Below are 22,236 nucleotides of genomic sequence, written 5' to 3' on the forward strand. Positions count from 1 at the left end.
GCCTTTTATCGGGCAGACAGCAGGCCTCCAGACAACATAAAAGTCAGGAGAAAGTTATTAACACCATTTATGAGCGTGGGAATCTCCTGCTAGGCAGGCTGAGAGGGAAGCTGAAACTTGCCTCCCTTAATAGATGTATCAAGGAGACCCTGTATCACAGTAAACCTGCCCCTGCCTTTTCAGCCCCACAGGCCTAGACACATCCATGAAGCCCCTAATTCCCCTGCAGCCCTGGGAGCAGACCTGACATCATGATCCCACATGGGCGAGTGGAGGCCTGTACCAGTGCATTCTTGAGACTTGAAGGGTCCCATGTCCCACTAAGGTCCCTGGGCCCGTCCTTCCCAGCAGAGCACATGATGCCTGGAGCATCCTTCCAGGTGAGCACGGGCGAGGCGTCATCTTCGAGCCTTTCCCTGGCATGGATGAAAGTGGAAGTCTCTCAGTCGTGTCCAAATCTTTGTGACCCCATGGACTATATGGTCCATGGAATTCTCCAGGCCAGAATACTGGAGTGGGTAGCCATTCCCTTCTCCAGATCTTCCCAACCTAGAGATCGAACTCAGGTCACCTGCATTGCAAGCGGATTCTTTACCAGTTGAGCCACCAGGGAAGTGTGGCATGGATGAAGGTGCTGGCATCTCTTTTTACGTGCTGCGGGCTGGCCAGCCTCGAATCCCTTCCCTTGGCACGAGGAAGACAACCGCGGGGTCACGCAGGTCATCCAGTGCACAACAACATCCTGTCTTATGGTAGAGTTACTGGAGCTAAGAGTGGCCTCTCGATTCAGAAATCATGCCTTATCCACTTCTACAACCCTCATGGCAACCAGCACATACTAGCTCCTCAGGAAGCATTGCTTGAACAGCCCAGACACAAGAAGGAAGGGCCAATGTGTGAAGAGCTCCTCCAACTAGTCCATTGACACTGGTTGACTCTCCACTGTGTGCCAAGCCTGGGAGCCAGCCTGGAGGAGGTGCCTTCATTCTTGGGGGTGAATGCTGACATCCCTCCAGAGCAAGACCCTGGTGTAGATGCTGTGGGAAATAAGGACAGTAGATACAGTTTGCCTTGAGGAACCTGGTTCTCATGGGAAGATCAATGGCAAGAGAGGGAAAGAGGACCGATCAGGCAAAGGGGGTGCTCCTGGCCTTCTGAGGAGGGCCATTCACTTATGGTAGGCTGGGGTGGCGTTGGGGGATCACAGAGGAGGTGGGAGCCAAGGCAGGTCCTGGAAGACAGTAAGATTTGGCAGAGAGAACAGAGGCAGGGGTGCCAGGCAGAGGCACTGGGCAAGCCAGACACCCAGAGAAATTGCCCAGTACTTGAGGCCCCTTGACAAACCAAGGCCCTCAGCCCTGGCCTCCCACCCCCGCCTCATAAGATGCCACCTCCCAGAAGAACAGGGGGAAAATGGGCCCAGTGGGGAAGTGCCTGCCTCTTGGATCAAGTGCTGTTGGCGGCCCTGACTGCTGTGATGCCAAAGCCCTCAGCTCGCCAGGGTCTTGAGTAAAACACTCATTACAAGAATCTCTATGTACAAAGCCAAGAACAAGGACTAACCTTCCAGAACACCGTCTTCAGGAAGCAGGCTTGGGGAAGGGGCATAAGAGAAACAGGACAAGGAGAATAAGGTTGGGGGGGGGGTCCTCTCTTCTCTCTGTCTACCTCTCTCTCTCTCTCTCTCTCACACACACACACACACACATACACACACACCCCACAGCAGGAAGCAGAGTCCTACTCTAGGTGGGGAGCACAGGGATCTGTCCAGAGGGAGCAGTTCGTACCCCAGGAGCAAAGGGGCAGAGTCCCCAGGGTGAACCCAGTGAGTGATGGGATAAGGAGACCCTACAAACTGAATTCCTATGGAAACAACTGACTCCAGTCTTTTGCTCTTGTGGCCACAAGACTGCCTCCCCTCCCCGCTTGCTGGCACAGCTCCCTCACCAACCCTAGCTGGCGGGAGGAGACTTGCCTGGGCCAGAAGGCCAGGCTGCTCCTCCACGTGGACTCGCTGATTAAGGGAAGCAAAATAGAAACTGCAATACAATACGGATGCTCTGGAAGGGTCTCATGCGGGTCTCTGTATGTTCCTTACATTCAACAAGAATTTATTGAGCACCAGTGCCAGTCACCATTCTTTGAACTTGGGACACACCCGTGAATAAAGCACACAATGACATGTATTTTTTTTTAAGTTTACTTTCCTTGGAAAGAGACTGACAATAAACTTGGTGGCTCAGATGGTATAGAATCTGTCTGCAATGTGGGGGACCCGGGTTCAATCCCTGGGTCGGGAAGATCCCCTGGAGAAGGGAATAGCAACCCAATCCAGAATTCTTGCCTGGGAAATCCCATGAACAGAGGAGCCTGGTGGGGTACAGTTCATAGGGACATGAGCAAAGAGTCGGACACGACTGAGTGACTACCCTGATGATGATAAGTCTTATGGAAAGAATAAACAGTACAAGACAAGAGGAATCAGGAGAGCAGGGAGATAGATAGGGCCGTTTGTAGCAGGGTGGTCTGAGTGGGCTGCACTGGGAAGGTGACTTTGAGCCAAGGTTTTGAGGAGGTAAGGGGATGAGCCGCGAGGGCAGAGGAAGAGCCAGGGCAGCTGCTCAAGGTGCAAATAGGCCTGGCTGCTGCCCTCCAGGGACAAGGAGGCCAGTGTGGTTTGAAGGGCAGGAGCAAGTTCTGAGTGTGGGCAAGTCTAGGAGATGCAGGGAGCGGAGGGTTCCACCCCAATCATGGAGCCGGTGGGCTCCCATTGAGGGCATTGTGGAGCCAGGGGGCTTTGGCCAGAGGATGGACATGAGCTGAAGTGTTAGATGACCTCCATGACATGACAGCAGCCTGGAAAACAGACTGCAGAGGGAGGCAATGGAGGAAGGAGGGGGAAGGGTCAGTGGGAACCCTGGGAGATAGCAGAGCCTCGTGCCAAGGAGGAAGCCCTGGAGGGTGTGCAAGTGGCCAGCTTTGGATGGAATCTGAAGAAAGAGCCAACCAGATTTCTTGACAGGTTGGATTCAGGATGTGAGAGAAAGGGAAGAGTCAAGGAGGTCTCCGTGTTTTCGGGTGGGGTAAACCTGTCTCTGGGCTTCCCCAGTGGCTCAGCAGTAAAGAATCTGCCTACCGTGCAGGAGACGTGGATTTGACTCCTCGATCAGGAAGATCCTCTGGAGGAGGGTATGGCATCCCACTCCTATATTCTTGCCTGGAGAACCCCAAGGACAGAGGAACCAGGCGGGATACAGTCTACAGGTTCTCAAAGAGTCGGAAACGACTGCGGTGACTGAGCTCATGTGCATGCAAACCTGTCTCCACAACAAAGGAAAGCAGTGAAGCAGTGAGAAAAATGCCAAGATCAGTGCCCCAAACACTCATCCGGGCTCTGCTGACTCTATAGCCTGGCACAAGTCACCCACCCTATCTGGTCCCCCGTGTTCCCAACAGAGCATGCCAGAGGCAGACTGGATGGCCTTCAACATTTTCTAGGGAAGTCATGGGATCTCAGTTTTGTTGGGAATCCATTAGAGTTCATCATTCCACAGGGCCCGTGCTAAGTACACTGGATAGATGATAGACAAATAGATAGGTAATGAATACTTAGAGATAGATAGATGATAGATAGATAGAGAGATAGATAGACAGACAGATAGATAGATAGACAGACAGATGCTGAACTCTCTTCTCCAGCCAACAGGCCTACTTCTCGCTGTGTCCCATCCCTTGCTTGTGTGCACCTGAGCTGCTTCTGGTCCCAAGCATTGCTTGCGGGAATCAAGAGCAAACCAACTTTGTTGTCTTTGGAATTGAAATCATGTGATCTGCCCTCAAACCCTTGTGAAGCTAATCTTTTAAAATCTGAGTTTCACCTGAAATGATCACAATATTGTTTGTTAATTGGCTGTACCCCAATACAAAATAAAAAGTGTTTTTTTGGAAAAACAGCTGATCTCATGCACAAAATAAATAAAAACAAGGGAAAAATCTGAGTTAAAATACCTCTCTCTTCAGCGACACTGATTTCTTTGAATGCCTAGCTCTGTCTCTCTTCACTAAAATTATTTGTGACAACATTGTCAGAATTTCATTTTCTATTCCTTCTTAGGGCTCTGAGTATGTATTCATACCAATAATTAAATTCATTTAAATTCAATTAAATTTAATATACTTTTCTGGAGCCTTGTTAAATGATGAGTGTGTTAAAAAAAAAAAAAAAAAAAAGAGTGTCCTTCCATTGCTATCATGGACTGGCAAGGGACAAGATCTCTTCCTGCTAGTTTTGTTCACATACAAACCAGGGCTTCCTGGACCAAGAAAACTAAGCCTTATGGTTTCCTCTACCCTCTGGAGACAGAACTGTTGAGGAGGGACCCCAAAAATCACAGACGCTCTGATCTTAGCATCTGTGTTCACGCACCTGGCAGGTGTCCAACACATGAAATTCTTCACTCAACAATATTCAAGTCTTACCATCTGTGTTTTTAAAGCATCATCTCCACCATCTGATGAGATAGCTGGTTCCATCCAAGTTTGCTTCTTCTCCTCTTTCCTTTTCACTGAAATACATCCTTCCTTAACTCTAAGGAGTTTTTTAGTGCCTTATGCACAGTGTGACTTCCTCCTTTTACATTAAAGCTGTTTCTTCCATATAAAGTCAACTGCCCTTGAAGTCCTGAGTTCCATCCCAACAATTGGTGAATTCACAGTTATCTCCTTCTGTTAACTTTCCGTCTAGGTTCATTCCTTGTATCTGTTGTGCCTGTGCAGGATTTAAGGAAGATGTGTGTCCCGGTGGTCTAGGTGATGGTGGCTTCCTAGGAGGACGTTAGAGGGGGACAGGCTGCATCTCAGCAGTGGCACCGAGTCGCTCCGGGGTGTGCAGGGACTCGGGGCAGAAGGCTTCCTACTGTTCAGGACCAGTGGTGACCCAGGCATGGTGGCATCTCAGAAGTGGTCCCTGCCGCCTTCTCTCAGGGGGCCTCACGTGTTTACTCTCAAAGGTAGAGAAGATTAGGCTAGTTCATCAGCATCTCACATGGAGCGTCCCTTGGGCAGAGTTTCTCGTGGAGCCTGGCTTGCTCCCTGATATATGATACCTTTGGCCCAATTACAAATTCTGACCTAATCTCGTTAATCTTGCAGCCAAAGTCACAGGACACAGAGATGAGCCTTCTTGCCCCAGGAGGACCTAAGGGCAGGGAAGGGAGAACTTCCAGGATTACTGGGTGCATTCCTGTATTCCTGTATTGTAAAGAAGGTTAGCTTCTGGAGCTGAAGGGAAATGTGTATAATCACGCCAGTGGGGGTGGGGGTGGGGGGCAGGGTGAGTGGCAGCAGTGTACTCTGGTGGGGAAGAGTATGTTGTCACTGACATTGTTTAGAATTGCTTGTGCTTGGTGATAATAAGAACAAACTGATTTTTAGTCAGTTTTACTATTGGTTTTTAAATTCCTTACCAAAAAATACACCCCTATGGCCTACGCCCAGGGGAGATCAGTTTCATTGTATCCTCAACCCCACCCCATACATCACCAAGGGCTCAAATATAGTAAGAGCTGATTCCTTGATCACTTAACACCATTGAAGGTGTAAATCAGTCAGTAGGATAGCCATCCACACAGGAATTCAGAGACCCAGGCTCTGATCAGTGTTGTAGTTCTCGCCTGGCTGAGACATGTGGGTGCTGGATGCTGGATTAATCACCAAGGAATATAGTCACTAGTCACTCCTGCTGCCCGAAGTGAAATGAGGTGGCCTGGCCTCACAGCCTGGAGGGGGCTGGCGTTTCCAATTCCATCTTGGCCTTGGGCTGGGTCAACCTCACATCACCTTAGATAGACTTTAATGTAACAGACAGAAATCCTTCCATACATGCAGAAGCTTTGGGTCAACCCTCAAGTATTTAGAGTTTTACTAAGTGTAACACCTCCTCCCCTCACAATTCCAGATCAGTGGAAGGTTCCTGCCTGCAGATTAGACCCCTGTTTCTAAGAGACTTTCAAGCTAAGTGAGATGTGCTGAAATGGGGAGAGGACAGGCAGACAGGCACAGAATAAGAGGCTGGAACCAGGACAAGAAGGGCAGGGGCCCACTCATGTCCTAGGCAGGTGGAAGGCAGGAGCAGGGTTTCTGAGGTGTGGGGTTATCAGAAGAATATCATATCACTGGGGAAAACAGAAGGGGACCTGGGGGAACAGCTTTGAGTCTCCTGTATCTGATGCCAGAGGGAGAAACAGGCTGTTCTGATTTCTGGGGCGAAATAGCTGCTAAAATGCTATGATTCAGATGTACAAAAAACTATGTTATCCATTATGGTTTTGCAGGAGGAATGGAGATCCAGGGGATTTTTCCTGAGACCCCAGAATGGCAGCCAAGTCCCAAAGCTCAGACAAAAGGATGTTAGTCCCCAAGGTCTAAGAGAGCTACATATTGGACCTGGCCATTACTCCTCATGGTTATAGGCCCCAGAGATGTTCTGGGAGGAAGCTTAGTAGAAGGGCCACAGTCTTGCCAGTGCCCAGCAGCATGGAAGGCAAAGTGTGGCCAAATGTTTTCAGGTAGCATCAGTATTGGGGGACCTCACAGGAATCAACCTTCAAACGAGCTGTGGGACTACTACTCAACTGTAGGCAACCATGGAGCCTGCACTCCTACCAGCTGTCACCTTGGCCGAGGTCTGCTCAACAATGCCTCCCCTTGATGCAACATTGAAAATCTCCTCAAAGAAGGAGGTGGAGGTGTGTTATGAGAGACCTGCCCCACCCAGCCAAGCCTTTATAGCTGTAAGCAGACTGGCCGGGCCCTGGGGAGGTGGTTAAAAGTGGGGTGAGAGAATAAGTTAGAGCAGAGCTTAAAACTGAAATCTTAAAATGAATTTCAAATGTCTTAAATTCTGAAATGAGATGATTCTAATCATGAAGAGTGGTTGCAAACTACGGAATCCAGCCAGTGTAGTAAATCACCCCAAAACATAGCTTTTAAAAAAATTTTTTATTTTGTATTGAGGTATAGCCAGTTAACAAGCAATGTTGTGATAGTTTCAGTTGAACAGCAAAGGGATTCAGCCATACTTATATTAATACCTATATCCATTCTCCCCAAAACTCCCCTCCCATCTAGGCTGCCACTTAACACTGAGCAAAGTTCACATGCTATATAGTAGGTCCATGTTGGTTATCCATTTTAAATATAGCAGTGTCCATCCCAAACTCCTTACCTATCCCTTCCTCCATCCTCCCCACCCCCAGCAACCATTAACTTGTTCACAAAGTCTGTGGGTCTAACACATAGCAGTTTTAAAAGCCAACATTTGTTTTGCTTATGAATCTGTGGTCTGGGCAGTAATCAGCAGGGTCCACTCACGTTCTGTCTCAAGGAGCTCCCAAATTCTCAGGCAGCACCCACGGATGCTCTGTGCCCAAAGTGGCAGCTGGACATCCTTGCCCTCTGCTGCTCAGATCACACAGGAGGAAGAGTGCCCAGTCTCAGCCCCCTCACTGCTTCTGGAGGATAGTGGTGGCCAAGACAGCAGCCCATGGGGGTCAAGGGCAACTGAGGAGTCCTGAAGAAGAAGAGGTTTGGTGTCTGTGTTGGGGTGAGGGAAAGTTGATGGGGACATGAGAGGCAGCTGTACCCACAGATGCTGTCAGGCTGCTAGGGGACACGGCTGATGCTTTGGTTCCCAAAGAGGTGAGGACACCCAAGGGGCTGCAGTGACAGGGGACTCAGCTTCAGGTTCCACTTAGGGGGTCGCTTCCAGGGCTGCCCAAGCTGGTCATGAGACAGGGAGGCAGCTAGCTGCCAGGAGGATGTGGTGGGTCTCAGTGTCCTCCGGAGTTCCCCAACTCCAACAGCTCAGGAGGCCTGCCAGAGGAGAAATTTCAGGAGCCAAACAGGAAAAAAAAAAAAAAAAAAATTGGCCCAGAAACACTTAAAACTAGCCCTTTCTTATATAGTTCCAGGCTCTCGTCCAGCTGCATCATACTAGCCTGATGTGCAATCCATTTCACAGATCAAAGCTCTGAGCTCTGGGGTTCAGCCAGCCAGCAGAGGTTCATGAGTCCCACTCCGGGACCAGAGGTGCCTTAGAGAAGATGCTCCTGGACTGCCAGCATTGCCATGCTTCCCCACTAGAGGGCATCCTAATCTGGCTACCAAAGGCACCCAATGCCATGATTGGGGAAAAGCCATTTTTCTCCATGAAGCCTTCAAAGGTTGATGGACACAAAGTGCAACTTCCCTGACTCTTCCCAGCCTGGATTTTTTCACTCTCCCAGAAGCTTCCCTCCGAGTGATCAGTACCTCATGGGGAACCTCCTTGGACAGCCCACAGTCATCACCCCCACGTGTTAACTTTCTAACAGATCTTGTGTATGAGGCCTCCTTCCTCTGGTCCTTTCTGCTGCTGCTGCTGCTAAGTCGCTTCCTATGCCTTGTCAATTTCATCTCCTTAAAAATCTGCTTCCAAGACACATCTACCCAGGCACCAAAGGCTCAGCAGAAGATGTCTGAAGGCTCCTCAGCCCAGCTCAGGTTGGCCCCCAAGGAAGCTCTCTTTCTCATCTCCTAGGTCTTTCCCATTTTCTTTGTTTCATTTCTGGTTTTTCTTTTAGACTTCTTGGCCAGAGTTGAGTCCATCACACTTACCAGTTCTTGCCACAGTGACTTCACCAGCCCATAGAAGGCTCTTCCCTCTTTTATTCATCTGTTCCCCCTCATTTCTAATCCCTCCTCCCACTCTCCTCACCAAAGGCACCCACTGTAATGCATGTGATGATGTCTCCAAATAGTATAAAGTATTATAGGCTTATTCGTGTAAAGTAGGGCTTCCGTGGTGGCTCAGATGATAAAGAATCTGCCTGCAATGCCGGAGACTCAGGTTTGCTCCTTGAATTGGGAAGATCCCCCGGAGAAGGGAATGGCTACCCTCTCCAGTATTCTTGCCTGGAGAATCCCATGGACAGAGGGGCCTGGTGGGCTACAATCCATGGGGTCGCAAAGAGTTGGACATGACTAAGCAACTAAGCATACACACACACAGTATAAAGTAAGTAGCAGTGCTTTTGGACAGTGCATATTTTATTTACATAAATGGTATGGTTTTGACATTGTTTAACTCAACACTGTGTTGTCTGTAAGTGCATCAGTTCTGTTGCTTCTAACTTCCATAATACACTTTTATCACCTTTTATGTCATCTAGGATGCCTCCCACTTCCTTCTGAAACAAACAATGCCAGCATGAATTGTCTGGTGCTGGCAGAGGGACTGCTCTCAGATGTGGGGTTGGACTTCCCTCAGAAGTGGGGTTGCTGAGTCCTAGGGTTTACACATGCCTAAATACACTGCACAATGCTACCCTGCTATCCAGAATGCCTGCACCAGCTCTTATTCCACCCCCAGTGCCCAAGGGTCCCCATACTCCCAACTCTCCACTCATTGTTGGTAGTACCTGCTTTTTAACCCTTGCCATTCTGATGGTAGAAGGATATCTTATGGTTCTGGTCTATAACCTCTAAGGACAGGCAAGAGCATCCTCAAAGCCATTTGGTCTTTCCCTTTGAGGGACTGTCTGTGCAGACTCCAGCTAGCTTTCCACTGGGTTTCCTATCCTTCACTTGTTGTTTTGTAGGACTCCTTATATATTGCAGATATTAAGCTTTTCCTAGGCTCTTCACTTTTTCTCCATAGTCTTTTGTTGAAGTAGAATTCTTAATTTTTATGTGATTATGTCAATCTATTTTTTTCCTATTGTTTTTATTTTTTCTTTTTTTTGTGTGATTTTGAAGTTTAAAGTTTGCTTAAGAAGTCTTTTCCCACTGCTAAGTTACAAGGATTTTCTTTTATATCTTCTGTTTGTTTTATACTTGCATGTTTCATGTCCAGACCTTGCATTCATCAAGGTCTCCCATGGCATATGCTACAAACTGGATGCCAGCTCTATGCTTTCCATATAGTGGATCTATTTTTACTTATCTCACCAGCTGAGTAAATAACTCTTGTTGCCACCATCATCAAATACCAAGTTTATCTTACATAAAAGGGACTGTTTTGAGCTTTCTCTTCTGTTCCAATGGTCCATTTACCTGCTCCTACACAGGTACTAGGCTTTTTAATTACTGTGACTCTCTATCCTCAGATATTCTCTTTGCTTTCCTTTTTTCATAACCAACTTTACTGTAAATGGACTTCATTTTTTTTGCATAAAAATTAGATTGATTTTATCAAGCCCCTCAAAAGAAATTCAGCTGGAATTGTATTGCATTATACTTAAAATTAATTTAGAGGGAATTGATATCTTTAGAATATTAGGTCAGATTATTTCTGAATATGATACAATTCTACTTAGATCTTCTTGTATTTTTTATAACAGAGTCTAACCTTCTCTTCCGCAAAGATTGTGTGATTGTTTATTGTTACATGGCAACTACTGAGCTGTTTTTATCACTCTTAGGAATGGTATCTTCATTTTTCTATTTACTTTCTTATTGGTGACACTGATATAGAAACACACTTTTAATTTTTGTAAGTTGATCTTGTGACTAGCAGCACTGCTCAATATATCCTATCATTTCTAGAATTTTTTGGTTGATTTTTGTTGAGCTTTCTATGCACCTGATCCCACTGTCTACAGATAATACCAGTCCTTTCTCTTCTACATTAATTGCATATATTTATTTTCTTGGCCAGGAACTCCAGTATGTCAAGCAAGCATGGCATTGACAGCCAGTGTCCTTGCCTTGTTCCCAACCTTCACTGGAATGAGCCCAAAGTTCACCCTTTAGGTATGACATTCTTTGAGTTCCACCAGTGCTCATTCACTGCCCTTTGAATATTTCTATGCTTTTCTGACTTTTTCTTCCATTCTGACTTCCCCAAGCCCTTCCCACCCTTCAAAACCCAGCTCAAGTCTGACCTTTCCCACAGAGCCTCCCTGATCGCACCAGCCTACAGTGAGCTCAGTCCCTGAAAGACACATTTTATCAGGCAATTGACAATCAATCATAATCAATTGCAAACTGCCTTGAAAAACACGACTGTATCTAGTATCCATTTAACATGCACCTATTTCCAAACCTACCTGATTAAGCAGTCAGCTTTTGGAGGTCAGGGAAGTGTGTGAAATGTCTCCTCATCCCTTGCAAGACATGGTACTTGCTGAATAAACAGTTGTGGAGTATGTGAAGATGCCACGATTTATCAGCTCCAGCCGCTAGGCCTCAGTGTATTGCAAGTTCAAGGCCAGAAGGCAAAACTGGAGGCAGCAAGATTGGAGAACAAAGCAGGCAAAGAGGAGGGGGGCAGTTCCCTCCTGGATCGCGGGCAGTGCAGGCTTAGCCTCAGGAGCTTTCACATAGACCATCTCGTTTCACCCTCAGGGAGGCCTAGGAGGCCAATGTTCCAATCCCCACTTTACAGATGAACAAACAAGGCACACAGAAATGGACCTGCTCGTCACACAGCCAGTCAGAGGCAGAAATGGGATTTGTACCCACATCTCCTGACGCTCACATCCTCGGCTTCACCGCAACAGCCCCCTCGCTTCCAGATAGGCAGCGCACAGGCACAGCCCAAGCCAGGATGGTCCTCTTGCACCTAAGTGATTTTACCTAAAGTAAAAAGAATTAAAGGCCTCGTGGATATAAAGGCAAGAAGAAATGACCAAAGTCAGGGCATCCATGGGTCAAAGGTCAGGCAGACAGGCAAGTGACCACCAGAAAACTGCACAGGTATGAATAGGCTGGTGATGCTAGCCATCCCAGGGTGGCAGGCAGGAATCAGAGCTACAGGGTGAGCTGCAATTCCAGAGAGCAGAGGTGGATCAGGCCCCAGGTGGACCTAGGCCAGCTGTGTGAAGGGGAGACACAGGGCCCAGGCCTTGGCGACCGAACCAGCCTGGGGCTCGGCCAGAACCTTTATAGCCCAGGGTGAGGGCGGAGCCCAATCCAGCCCGGAGCCCAGGTGGAAGCAGCCTGGCAGGATGCTGCTGTCCTTGTGTCAGCTTCCTCTCTAAGGGGATCACCAGGCCTCAGTTCTCTTTGTTCTGGACCACTTACACAGAAGTGCTTTAATTAAAGCCTGCTGAGGTGGCCTTGATTGCCTCATAAAGCTGCCAGGCTATTTTCTGCTCACACAAGGATGACACTTCACAGACAATGCTCACTGATCCTTTGTAAGGTCCTGCTGGCCCCTGTTAGTATACAGTGTAGGGGGGAGCACCTCCTGCCTCCAGGCATGCTCCTCATCCTCCCAACATCCCAGCAAGGTCTGGATTGCATTCATATTTGACAGATAAGGAACCTGGGGAAGCATAACTTATCACAGGTCACAAGGCTAGTAAGTGGCACAGCCAAGCTTCCAACCATGCTTTTCATCTCCAGAGTCTACATTCCCATCAAGACCAGGGCCTGGGTACACTCATGGCTCCCCCAACCCAAAGAGATGGGTGTGCCCACACAGAGACCCTCAATGAAGAGTCCAATGTGGATACCGAGCCCACTGGATCCAGGTAGATGAGCAGGATCAGAGGACAGAGGCAATTAGGAGTGTGGCAACAGATGGAGGATCCACCGTCTTGCATCCCTCAGCATTTGACCAAGAATTAATCTCACATAACCATTGGACATGCAGCGAGAACCTTCCAGATGCTCACTAGTTCCAGCTGAGACAAGAGGAGAGAAATGTCTGGTTCTCTCTTGGCAGATGTTTGAGCCAGCAAGGGCTGAGCAAGAAAGTACCAACCAGCACGCTTCCCACAGAAGCACCCCCAAAGCCCCACTGGTCATTCAGCTGGACTCAGTCACCCCCAAACTCCCAGGCTGCTTTCTGTGTGTCTCTCACAGCTGACGCCCCTATCCCACTGAGCCCAGGAGTCCAGACACAGGAGTCCGTGGAAATCTCTGCCTAGGGCTCAAGAGGAAGGGCTGGGAAGGTCTGTTTTCAGCTCCATGTGTGTGTTGCCCAGCTCCCTGCCAGATCTCCACAGTCCACCCACCCTGCCCTCCCAGAAAAGATGGCCCCTCCCTCACCCTGAGACATAACTGACCACTCACCTGAGAGGTGGTAGGGAGGGCAAAAGGTGAGGCTCTGGGAGGATGCTTGGAAGGCTATTTTTAGCTCAGACTGGATCATCATTTGGTGGCAGTGGGTCAGGAAACAGGTTCATCAGAGGAGTCATCCTCAAGTACAAAGGTGGTCAAGAGACATACGCTTGGAAGGGTTTATAGGCTCAAATCCTTGGATTAGGGAAACCTCCTGGCTCAGTCCCATAGTCCACCCATCAAAGTCATCAGTGGTCCAGGCTCAAAAGGAGGAGGGCAAAATAAGGGAACTTGGCTTTCAGGACAGCCACATGAACCCCCACCTCTGCTCACCCAAGGATCCTCTGAGGGAGGAAGTGACACCATTTCAGGACTCTGGTGACCTCCCCTACTTCCAACACCTTTCACCCTTCCGAGTGGGCATATACACACCAACAGTCATCACTCAGCTTCCCTGCTGGGAAACCGAAGGACTTCCTCCCCACCAACATCTGACCCCAACTCAACCTGGGCAACAGGGGTTTCTTCCTACCTGTGACCTCTCCCCTTCCCACACTGGACAAACCTTGGCTACCCTGTATCCACACCAACCCTCTCCCACCTCCAAACACCTCCAGTTTCCACTGGATTCCCAGGACCTAGCAGGGTGCATGGTTGACACTAGATAAGAATGTACCAAATGAATGAAAGAATTAGTGATAGCACAGTTTCCAAATCAGAACTGAACTCCTTCCTTGTTTACCACCAACCATCGCCTTCCCCACCCTGGTCGGCCTTAAACACACCTCCAAGAGCCCTCCCTGGATTGATCCTGCAGCTCTGGGGTGTTCTAATCTAATCCTGCCCCCTGGCCCACCAGTGCATGCTCAGTCACTTCAGTCATGTCCAAGTCTTTGTGACCCTATGGACCCGCCAAGTTCCTCTGTCCATGGGGATTCCCCAGGCAAGAATACTGGAGTGGGTTGCCATTCCCTTCTCCAGGGGATCTTCCTGACGCAGGAATCGAACCTGCATCTCTTAAGTCTCCTGCATTGGCAGGTAGGCTCTTTACCACTAGCGCTACCTGGGAAGCCCACCAGTAGTGATGCCTAGAACTCTAAAGAACAACCTTGGTTCTCTCCTGAACTCTCTGACTCAGGTTCTCCTATGTCCCAGTGGATGCCCCATGGCTCCTGCCTTCCTAGGAAAATCCAAAGTGCCAGGGCCATGCATTCTTACAAATCTCTCCCCCAAATCTCTCCCCCAACCCCCATCACTGAATAGGCTCTGGGTAGGAATAGCTTAAGAGAAGCTCATATTGACGGTGAAGAATGGGACATACTTTAAAAGATAAAAGCAAAGAAGCCCAGAACAAGAGGTTGTTTGATACACGGCCCCCTCTATGGGACAGGCCAACCACTCTATCCCGAGGCCAGATCACAGGTCCAGGGCACATAGTCCAGCTCTGTGCCTTCCAGAAAAAGATTTGGGGAGCAGGCTCTACCCCAGGTCACTGCAACCATTGCCTGCACTCGGAGCATGGAGTCCAACTAGATACTTCTAGGAGGTCTCCACTTCCAGTAGCAATGGGAGGGGGAGAGACCATGAGGAAGCTCGTAAATGGCTTTGAAGATGAAACAGGCCTGAGGCCGAGATTGTTGACACAGCTCTACTGAATAGGCAAACACTTGGCTCTTAAGAGGCCGGGGTGATGCCAAGCTAATAAAATGCAGCTATTTTCTCTTTGCTGCCCCTTTTACTGCCAGCTGCCCTGGTGCATAAAAGGGCCTGCCACAGCTCAGGGAGCACAAGCCTTTGGCTCCGTCCTCTGCCAGCTTCTCCACTGTTCAGACACCTCCCTGTCTCCAACATGACCTGTGGCTTCAGCACTGTGGGCTCTGGATTCGGCGGTCGCGCCTTCAGCTGCGTCTCTGCCTGTGGACCTCGGCCCGGCCGCTGCTGCATCACGGCCGCCCCCTACCGCGGCATCTCCTGCTACCGCGGCCTCACCGGGGGTTTCGGCAGCCGCAGTGTCTGCGGGGGCTTCCGTACTGGCTCCTTCGGCCGCAGCTTCGGGTACCGCTCCGGTGGCGTGTGTGGACCCAGCCCTCCCTGCATCACCACCGTGTCAGTGAACGAGAGCCTCCTCACACCCCTCAACCTGGAGATTGACCCCAATGCACAGTGTGTGAAGCAGGAGGAGAAGGAGCAGATCAAGTGTCTCAACAACAGGTTCGCTGCCTTCATTGACAAGGTGAGTCTCCTTGATCATGCCTTTTCTGAATCCCACCCATGCTCAGGACCCCAGCTGGGCACTAAGGAAGGAGTCAGAGACAAGCCCACAGAAGCCCTCAGTCCAAAAGGAGAGGAAGTTATACCTCTTGGACACAGAAAAACAAGAATAGGCTCAGAAGCTGCCTAGTCTAATGGGGGAGACAAACTTAAAACACAGGAACAGAACTAAGGGCAGAAACTCTAGTGCTGAGAGAGAACATCTTGTGAGCAAAGAGCTGCTGTGTGGGTGTTCGATGCATTTGAGGACCAGCAGCTGCTTACTTGGCAAGGAGGTACTCCCCATGTCCAAGCAGGGCTGGTGAGTGCGATACTGGAAGACTGCCCAGAGGGAATCTCCTGGTTCACACAGAGCCCTTTATATGACAGTGGTTATTTGGCCACTGAGCAGGGGCCAGAGTGGTTTGTCCATGCCTCTGTGCCGGGGTGAGCAACAGACATGGTCCCCACTCTCCTGGGCCTTTGGAGAGGAAGGTAGTATGTGGTCTGGTTGAAACCATATGCAGATGTTAGTGTCCAGCTCAAGTCTTCACCACTGAATCCAGGCAACTGCCATGAGGCAGTGGTTCGAGGGGCCAGGGGAGAAGGCTTCAAAAAGTTCTGGGGCCAGGGAAGGTTATCCAGAGCCAAACTTGCGAGAATTCATGCTACAGAGATACCCATCAGGAAGGGCCGAAAGGATCTGGAGCTCTTAACAGCATGAGAGACCAAGAGCAGCACAAGAAAGGACTTACCAGGGATGTGGCAAAGTTATTACATAAAAGGATCTGAATGGGGTGGTGGGCCAACCTCATGGAAGAATGGATGTGAAATTTTTCTTGGGCACAATTGTCAGCAATTATTGTAGTAAGAGAAGCCCTCGAACTTCCGGTTTCCTCCACCCCGCAGGGCAGAAGATCAAGGTTTGAATTCTTCTGCCACTATGAGATCTCAGGCAGTTAGGGAACCTCTCAATTCTATAAACCCTCCTCATCTGTAAAACAAGAGGGTTGGCACATACCACATCCCTGCACTAATAGTCCAGGTGACTATTATTCTAATTGCATTGTTGTCATAGGATTTTTATTATCGGCACATACTTTATTTGTTAGCTTTTACAGTTGGTCTTTCTAAAAAGGTTGACCTGTTCATTTGCACGCTGACAGTCACACCTGTCTTGGAACAGTAGACATTCTGCATTCATGTGATTTCTGCCCCAGGACATTAAACTCAGCAAGGCAGGCACTCAGGACAAGGGTTAAGTGCTGGGCCCAACGACACATTATGAACAAGAGCAGCAGGGTCTGGACTCTGCATGGCTTAGTGCTTTCCTTGACAATAGGTACACTGCCTTAGAAGAGACTGACATTAGCTCCAAGGAAGGACTTCCAGGAGAGCCATTGAAGCCCTAATGTGGTTTTAAGAGAGGGGACATAATGCTTCTGACGACTCTGGGTCAGAGAGTTAGGGATCCTGGGTCTTGGTGCTGGGACCCTCCGCCCTCTTGCGCTCTAGTCCTACAAGAAGAGGTTCTCAGGCTCTGCCTCTGTGTGGCAGGTGCGCTTCCTGGAGCAGCAGAACAAACTACTGGAGACCAAGCTGCAGTTCTACCAGAACCGCCAGTGCTGCGAGAGCAACCTCGAGCCCCTGTTCGAGGGCTACATCGAGACGCTGAGGCGGGAGGCTGAGTGCGTGGAGGCTGACAGCGGGAGGCTGTCCTCGGAGCTCAACAGCCTGCAGGAGGTGCTGGAGGGCTACAAGAAGAAGTGAGTGTGGGAAGGGGCTGGCTCTGGAAAGGGCTTGAAGGTGGCTCCCAGCACAGGGGAGCGTCCAGACCTGTGGCTGGGTCTCTGCCTGAGGATCAGGAAGAGCCTGTGCCCTCTGCCCCTCCTCGAGGCACATGGGTTCCGTGGGTGGGTCCTGGCCCCCTGGGGAAGGAGCTCAACTTGACTTCCTACCAGCAGGTCGGGGAAATGATGTTCTCTCCCTTTCTTCTACCCATAGATCCTTCTCTTAGGACCCCAGAAAAACTAACATTGCTGATGCCTTTGAGTCTAGCTTTCAAAGTCCTGGACCTTCTTCTGAAGTTCACTCCTTCATTCTGCTAACACTTTTTGAGCACCTACCAGGCACCAGGCAGATCTGGACTGGGTGCTAGCAATCCAGGGCTGAATGATAGACCCAGCTCTTGTTTTTGTGGGGCTTAAAGTCCTCTGGCAGGCAGAGATGGCAGAGTCACAGACAGAGACCTCTGATGACAAAGAGTGACACAGAATACAAAGGCACACACTGGATTCTCTAAAGGAATCGAGTTTCCAGAGCAGGCCACCTTCCTTCAGTTATACTCTCAGCCATGCACTGCCAGGCCACCGTGCTCCCTGCCTCTGGCTCTGAGCAGGGCTGCCCACAGCAAAGGAGGAAGCAGCAGGCTCCACTTCTCTTGTCTGAGCCAGGAAGAGGATGACAGAGGGGAGATCCTACTACCTGTAGCAAAGCCAGGGGCAAGGGGAGGAGTCAGAGGAAAGGGAAATGCAGACCTGGGTGAGAAAATAAGGCACCTCCCAGTCCCAGCCACACACACACACACATACACACGCACGCACGCACACACACAGCTTCTAGATCCTGCCCCCGGCCCCCCCTCCCACCACCTCCCCACCCCACTGAGGAGCTCAGAGGTGATGTGAAGGTGGGTGTTTCAATACTCCCGTGTATCCCAGGAGGCCTGCACCAACCACCTGGTTCCTCTCTGGTCCCACTGCATTTCTTTTGGAGGCGGTGAAATGAGCTGGGCAGGGGGCTGGGGTTGGCAGGGGGTGGGGCGGAAGGAACTAGGAATCAGGCTTGTTTGCTTGCATGTTTCATGGCCAAGTTGAGAGTTGCTCAGAGGGGCCCTGTCTTCTCCATACCCCTCAGGTATGAAGAAGAAGTTGCTCTTCGGGCCACAGCAGAGAACGAGTTTGTGGCTCTAAAGAAGGTAAGTGCCTGAGGCAAGCCCCTCCCTGAGCCCCTGGCCACCCTGTCCTCTCTGTCCTGCCACGATGTAGCCAAGCCCGCAGAGCGCCCTTGAATCTCATGACCCCTTGAACCCCACACAGGAGGTGGACTGTGCCTACGTTCGCAAGTCGGACCTGGAGGCCAACTCGGAGGCCCTGATCCAGGAGATCGATTTCCTGCGGCGGTTGTATGAGGAGGTGAGAGGGTTCTCGGTCCTGGTGGGCATCCCTGAGTCCCTGTCCGGCCCCCTTCACTGGCCAGCTGATGCAGGAATACAGGCTGAGATTGAAGGGTTAGGCAGAAGAATGGAGAAGCAAAACAGGATAGTAATTCTACCCCTGTAAGGGGCACGGAAGGGTAATGACCTCTAGGACAGCTGTGCCTTGGGAAACCAAAGCCCAGGCACAAAACTTCACTGCATTTTCTCTAGTTCAGATTTTCTCTGGCAGCCAGGAGCCTGTGGCTGGTCCATGAGAACAAGAAATGGGTCCCCACACAGGCGCCTGGACCCCAAGGAAGTGTCCCCAGCATGCTGGCTGCAGGGACAAGAATTACAGGGGCCTGAAAAATCCCCAAAGCAAACATTTGAGAAGTAATTGCACTTTTTTCTAAATGGGATTTCTTATCTGTAGGGAAAGCGATGCAATTTCATCAGGGAATTGTCTGCTCCAAACGAGACTTTGGCTCCAGATGGACCAAAGAGATCACAGCCATTGGCTGGTGAGGAAAAGCTCAGATAACTTGCTTACACTTCCTCTTTCCTGACTCCCAATCCACAGGAGATCCGTGTTCTCCAAGCCAACATCTCGGACACCTCAGTCATCGTCAAGATGGACAATAGCCGGGATCTGAACATGGACTGCATTGTTGCCGAGATCAAGGCCCAGTATGATGATGTTGCCAGCCGCAGCCGGGCCGAGGCTGAGAGCTGGTACCGCAGCAAGGTAAATGGTCCAGGACACCTGCCTCCTAGACACAGCAGTGGTAGGGACTTGAGATATATAGTTAGAAAAACCTTTTTTTTTTTTCCGGGATTCTGATCCTTAGAGATGATAACAGAAGGGCAGACAGTTCTCAGGTTATAGAGGCAGGACAGAGTCACCATGTATGGTTACACAGGCTGAGCACTGGACAACCTGCAAATCATCCATGTTGTCCTGAGTGGGTGGAATGTCACATGCTGAGCTTCATGAGCCTTTCTGCTTCCCTCCAGTGTGAGGAGATCAAGGCCACAGTGATCCGGCATGGGGAGACCCTGCGCCGCACCAAGGAGGAGATCAATGAGCTGAACCGCGTGATCCAGAGGCTGACGGCTGAGGTTGAGAATGCCAAGTGCCAGGTAGGGAGTGTTTGAGGCCCACCCAGGATCCCACCAGTAGTGTGTGTGCCCAACTGGATCTCACCATTCACTCTCCAGCCCATTTGGATGACTTGAGTCCTTGGTTATGGCCACTCCAGGAACCCTAGGTGATAAAAGGGAGAGGTCTGTTCCTGGGGTGATCTCATCTGGGTGGAGAGACTGGACATATCCAGGAAATGGACACAGAGACCCAGAGGCCATAACCCACCTTGTTCTCTCTTGGGCCCTTAGAACTCCAAGCTGGAGGCTGCAGTGACCCAGGCGGAGCAGCAGGGCGAGGTGGCCCTCAATGATGCCCGCTGCAAGCTGGCCGGGCTAGAGGAGGCCCTGCAGAAGGCCAAGCAGGACATGGCCTGCCTGCTCAAGGAGTACCAGGAGGTGATGAACTCCAAGCTGGGCCTGGACATTGAGATCGCCACCTACAGGCGCCTGCTGGAGGGAGAGGAGCAGAGGTGAGGATCATTTCGGTTGCCCCATGAATTCTACTTGCATAGGTCTGCCCACTTCTGATTTTCCCTCATCCCAGTCTCAGTCCTAAGAACTTGTCCCAAGCTAGACTCTGAGGTCTTTGAAACCTATATGTTGAAGGACTAGAACATGGTCAATAGCATACAGAGAGAAAATGAAGGCCAGTGCCACTGCAATGTTCAGAGTCCCAGAGAGCCCAAGGCCTTCCTAGATTTAGAACTTAGGTGCCCTACCTCCCAATTCAGAACATCCTCAAATTATTCCATCCTCAGCTCTTGCAAGATCCACTCCCTGCCAGGTTTCTTGGCAGTCATCCTGCCCCAGGGTGGAGATGCTGGTCAAACTCTGATCCTGGCCTCATGTGACTCCCCAAAGGAAACTTCCCTTTCCTAAAGCTGAGCCCAGCCAGGTACGCCAGGTATTGTTGCTCTGGCTGTGCACTGCACAAAAGCAGCCAACTGAGGGGCAAGTGAGGCTGAAATTCAATATATACTCTGTTTGCTAAATAGTGTGCCCTGGCATTGCTGCCAACTGCCAGAACATCACTTTATAAAAGTTAACACAAGGGCATAAATATAGGCCAGAAATAGCCCATTTGCCCCATCCCACGGCACCCAGGGGAAACTTGGGGATCTTATTCTAACCTGTTTTCTCTTTCCCTTTTTCACCTTTTCCCCACTCAGGCTGTGTGAAGGCGTTGGAGCTGTGAATGTCTGTAAGTGTTCTGAGCCATGAAAAGGAAAATTCTAGATTGGGCAACAAGAGTGTCCTGGCTATGAGTGTATAGAGATACCAGGAGGAGTGTTTCAAGTAATTCCCTCAGTAAATGGGAGTAGGTTATTCATACAGTAGGTGAGACTGAGGTTAGCTAACAGGAAGAACCTCACAGCATGAATGAGATTGGAAAAAGATCACTGCAGGAAGGGACCTCAGATGTCACACAGTACAACCCTCACCTTGCATAGTGAGGACACGAAGGCCCAGAGCAAGGAAGGGACTTGTCCAAGGTCACACAGGAGATCCAGGGCCAGAAGCCAGGGCTCCTGACTTGCAGGCCAAGTTTCCGTCCACACCTTCAGAACACCAACTGAAGGCCCTTGTGTCCTTCCTGGGAGGGTTGAACAGATAAGAGAGGCCAGAGGAAGGTGGCCAGATGCGGTGGCCACTAGCAGGCCTCCTGACACCGCCCTTGTCCCCGCAGGTGTCAGCAGCTCCCGCGGCGGGGTGGTCTGCGGAGACCTCTGCGTGTCAGGCTCCCGGCCGGTGACGGGCAGCGTCTGCAGCGCCCCCTGCAGCGGGAACCTGGCGGTGAGCACCGGCCTGTGCGCGCCCTGCGGCCAGCTCAACACCACCTGCGGAGGGGGTTCCTGCAGCCTGGGGAGGTGCTAGGCGGCCCCCAGGGCGAGCCAGAGGCCCCTCGGTCTGCCAGAAGTGCCACCGGCCCCACTGCTGGCTGAGAAGAGCAGCGCCTCGGTAGCTGGCCCCCTCGTGTTCTGAGAATACACCACGCCCTCCTTCCCATCAGCCTCTGCTCTGCTCTTCTTGTCGCACGGGAAGGGGATGCCGCCTGGGGAGGGACTCCTCCCTTCCGCTGTCTTGGCCTCTGGCCTCGCCCAGGAAGAAGAGCGCTCCTTCCCATGTCCCCTAACTCTCTGTCCTCTTGTCCCCCCCGTTTCTCCAATAAACCGAGGGACCCGCTTTCTGTGCTGTGATGTCTGGCTTTCTGGGAGTGAGCCCCACCCACCGACGGCTGAGCACCCCAGGCCAGGGAGAAGGCTGAGGACTGGAGGGCTTCTGGCCTGCCCTCAGCCTGCTCCTGCAGGGCCTGTCCCGGATCGCTGCCGGCCTCCCCCTGGCCAGGCAGTGCTGACCTTCCTCCTCAGTCGCACCTCTGGGTCTGGGGTAGCTGGGGCTTATTCCTCCGACTGGTTTTGAAGGGACCCAAAGGAGGGCACTGGAATCCACTGGAAGGCTGTGTATGTTTGTGTGTGTGTGCACTTGCGTGCACCCTTTTAGCCCCCTTCCCACCCACCGTGCTTTCTGGGCACACCTTCATTCTGCTCTCCCACCTCCAGCACACAGTGCACCACAGCAGTAACCATCACAAGTGC

General features: G+C 50.7%; 1 protein-coding gene across 1 annotated transcript; it reads left to right on the plus strand.

Annotated features, from left to right (window-relative positions):
- Nucleotides 1-14,828: 14,828 nt before the first annotated feature.
- Nucleotides 14,829-21,823, plus strand: LOC122681455 (keratin, type II microfibrillar, component 7C). The gene is made up of 9 exons (XM_043883581.1): nucleotides 14,829-15,283; nucleotides 16,858-17,066; nucleotides 18,217-18,277; nucleotides 18,399-18,494; nucleotides 19,077-19,241; nucleotides 19,511-19,636; nucleotides 19,889-20,109; nucleotides 20,809-20,840; nucleotides 21,327-21,823. The coding sequence occupies exons 1-9, from the start codon at nucleotides 14,900-14,902 to the stop codon at nucleotides 21,512-21,514; spliced, it is 1,482 nt and encodes a 493-aa protein (XP_043739516.1). The 5' UTR covers nucleotides 14,829-14,899; the 3' UTR covers nucleotides 21,515-21,823.
- Nucleotides 21,824-22,236: the final 413 nt, after the last annotated feature.

This window comes from Cervus elaphus, chromosome 3 (assembly GCF_910594005.1).
Source record: "Cervus elaphus chromosome 3, mCerEla1.1, whole genome shotgun sequence".
NCBI lineage: Eukaryota > Metazoa > Chordata > Mammalia > Artiodactyla > Cervidae > Cervus > Cervus elaphus.

Bases quoted from the DNA above. Each gene is read 5' to 3' on its own strand.
- LOC122681455 (XM_043883581.1), top strand. From the start codon at position 14,900: ATGACCTGTGGCTTCAGCACTGTGGGCTCTGGATTCGGCGGTCGCGCC. The intron at 18,278-18,398 runs GTAAGTGCCTGA...AACCCCACACAG, and splicing joins AGTTTGTGGCTCTAAAGAAG to GAGGTGGACTGTGCCTACGT. The intron at 20,110-20,808 runs GTGAGGATCATT...TTCCCCACTCAG, and splicing joins CTGGAGGGAGAGGAGCAGAG to GCTGTGTGAAGGCGTTGGAG.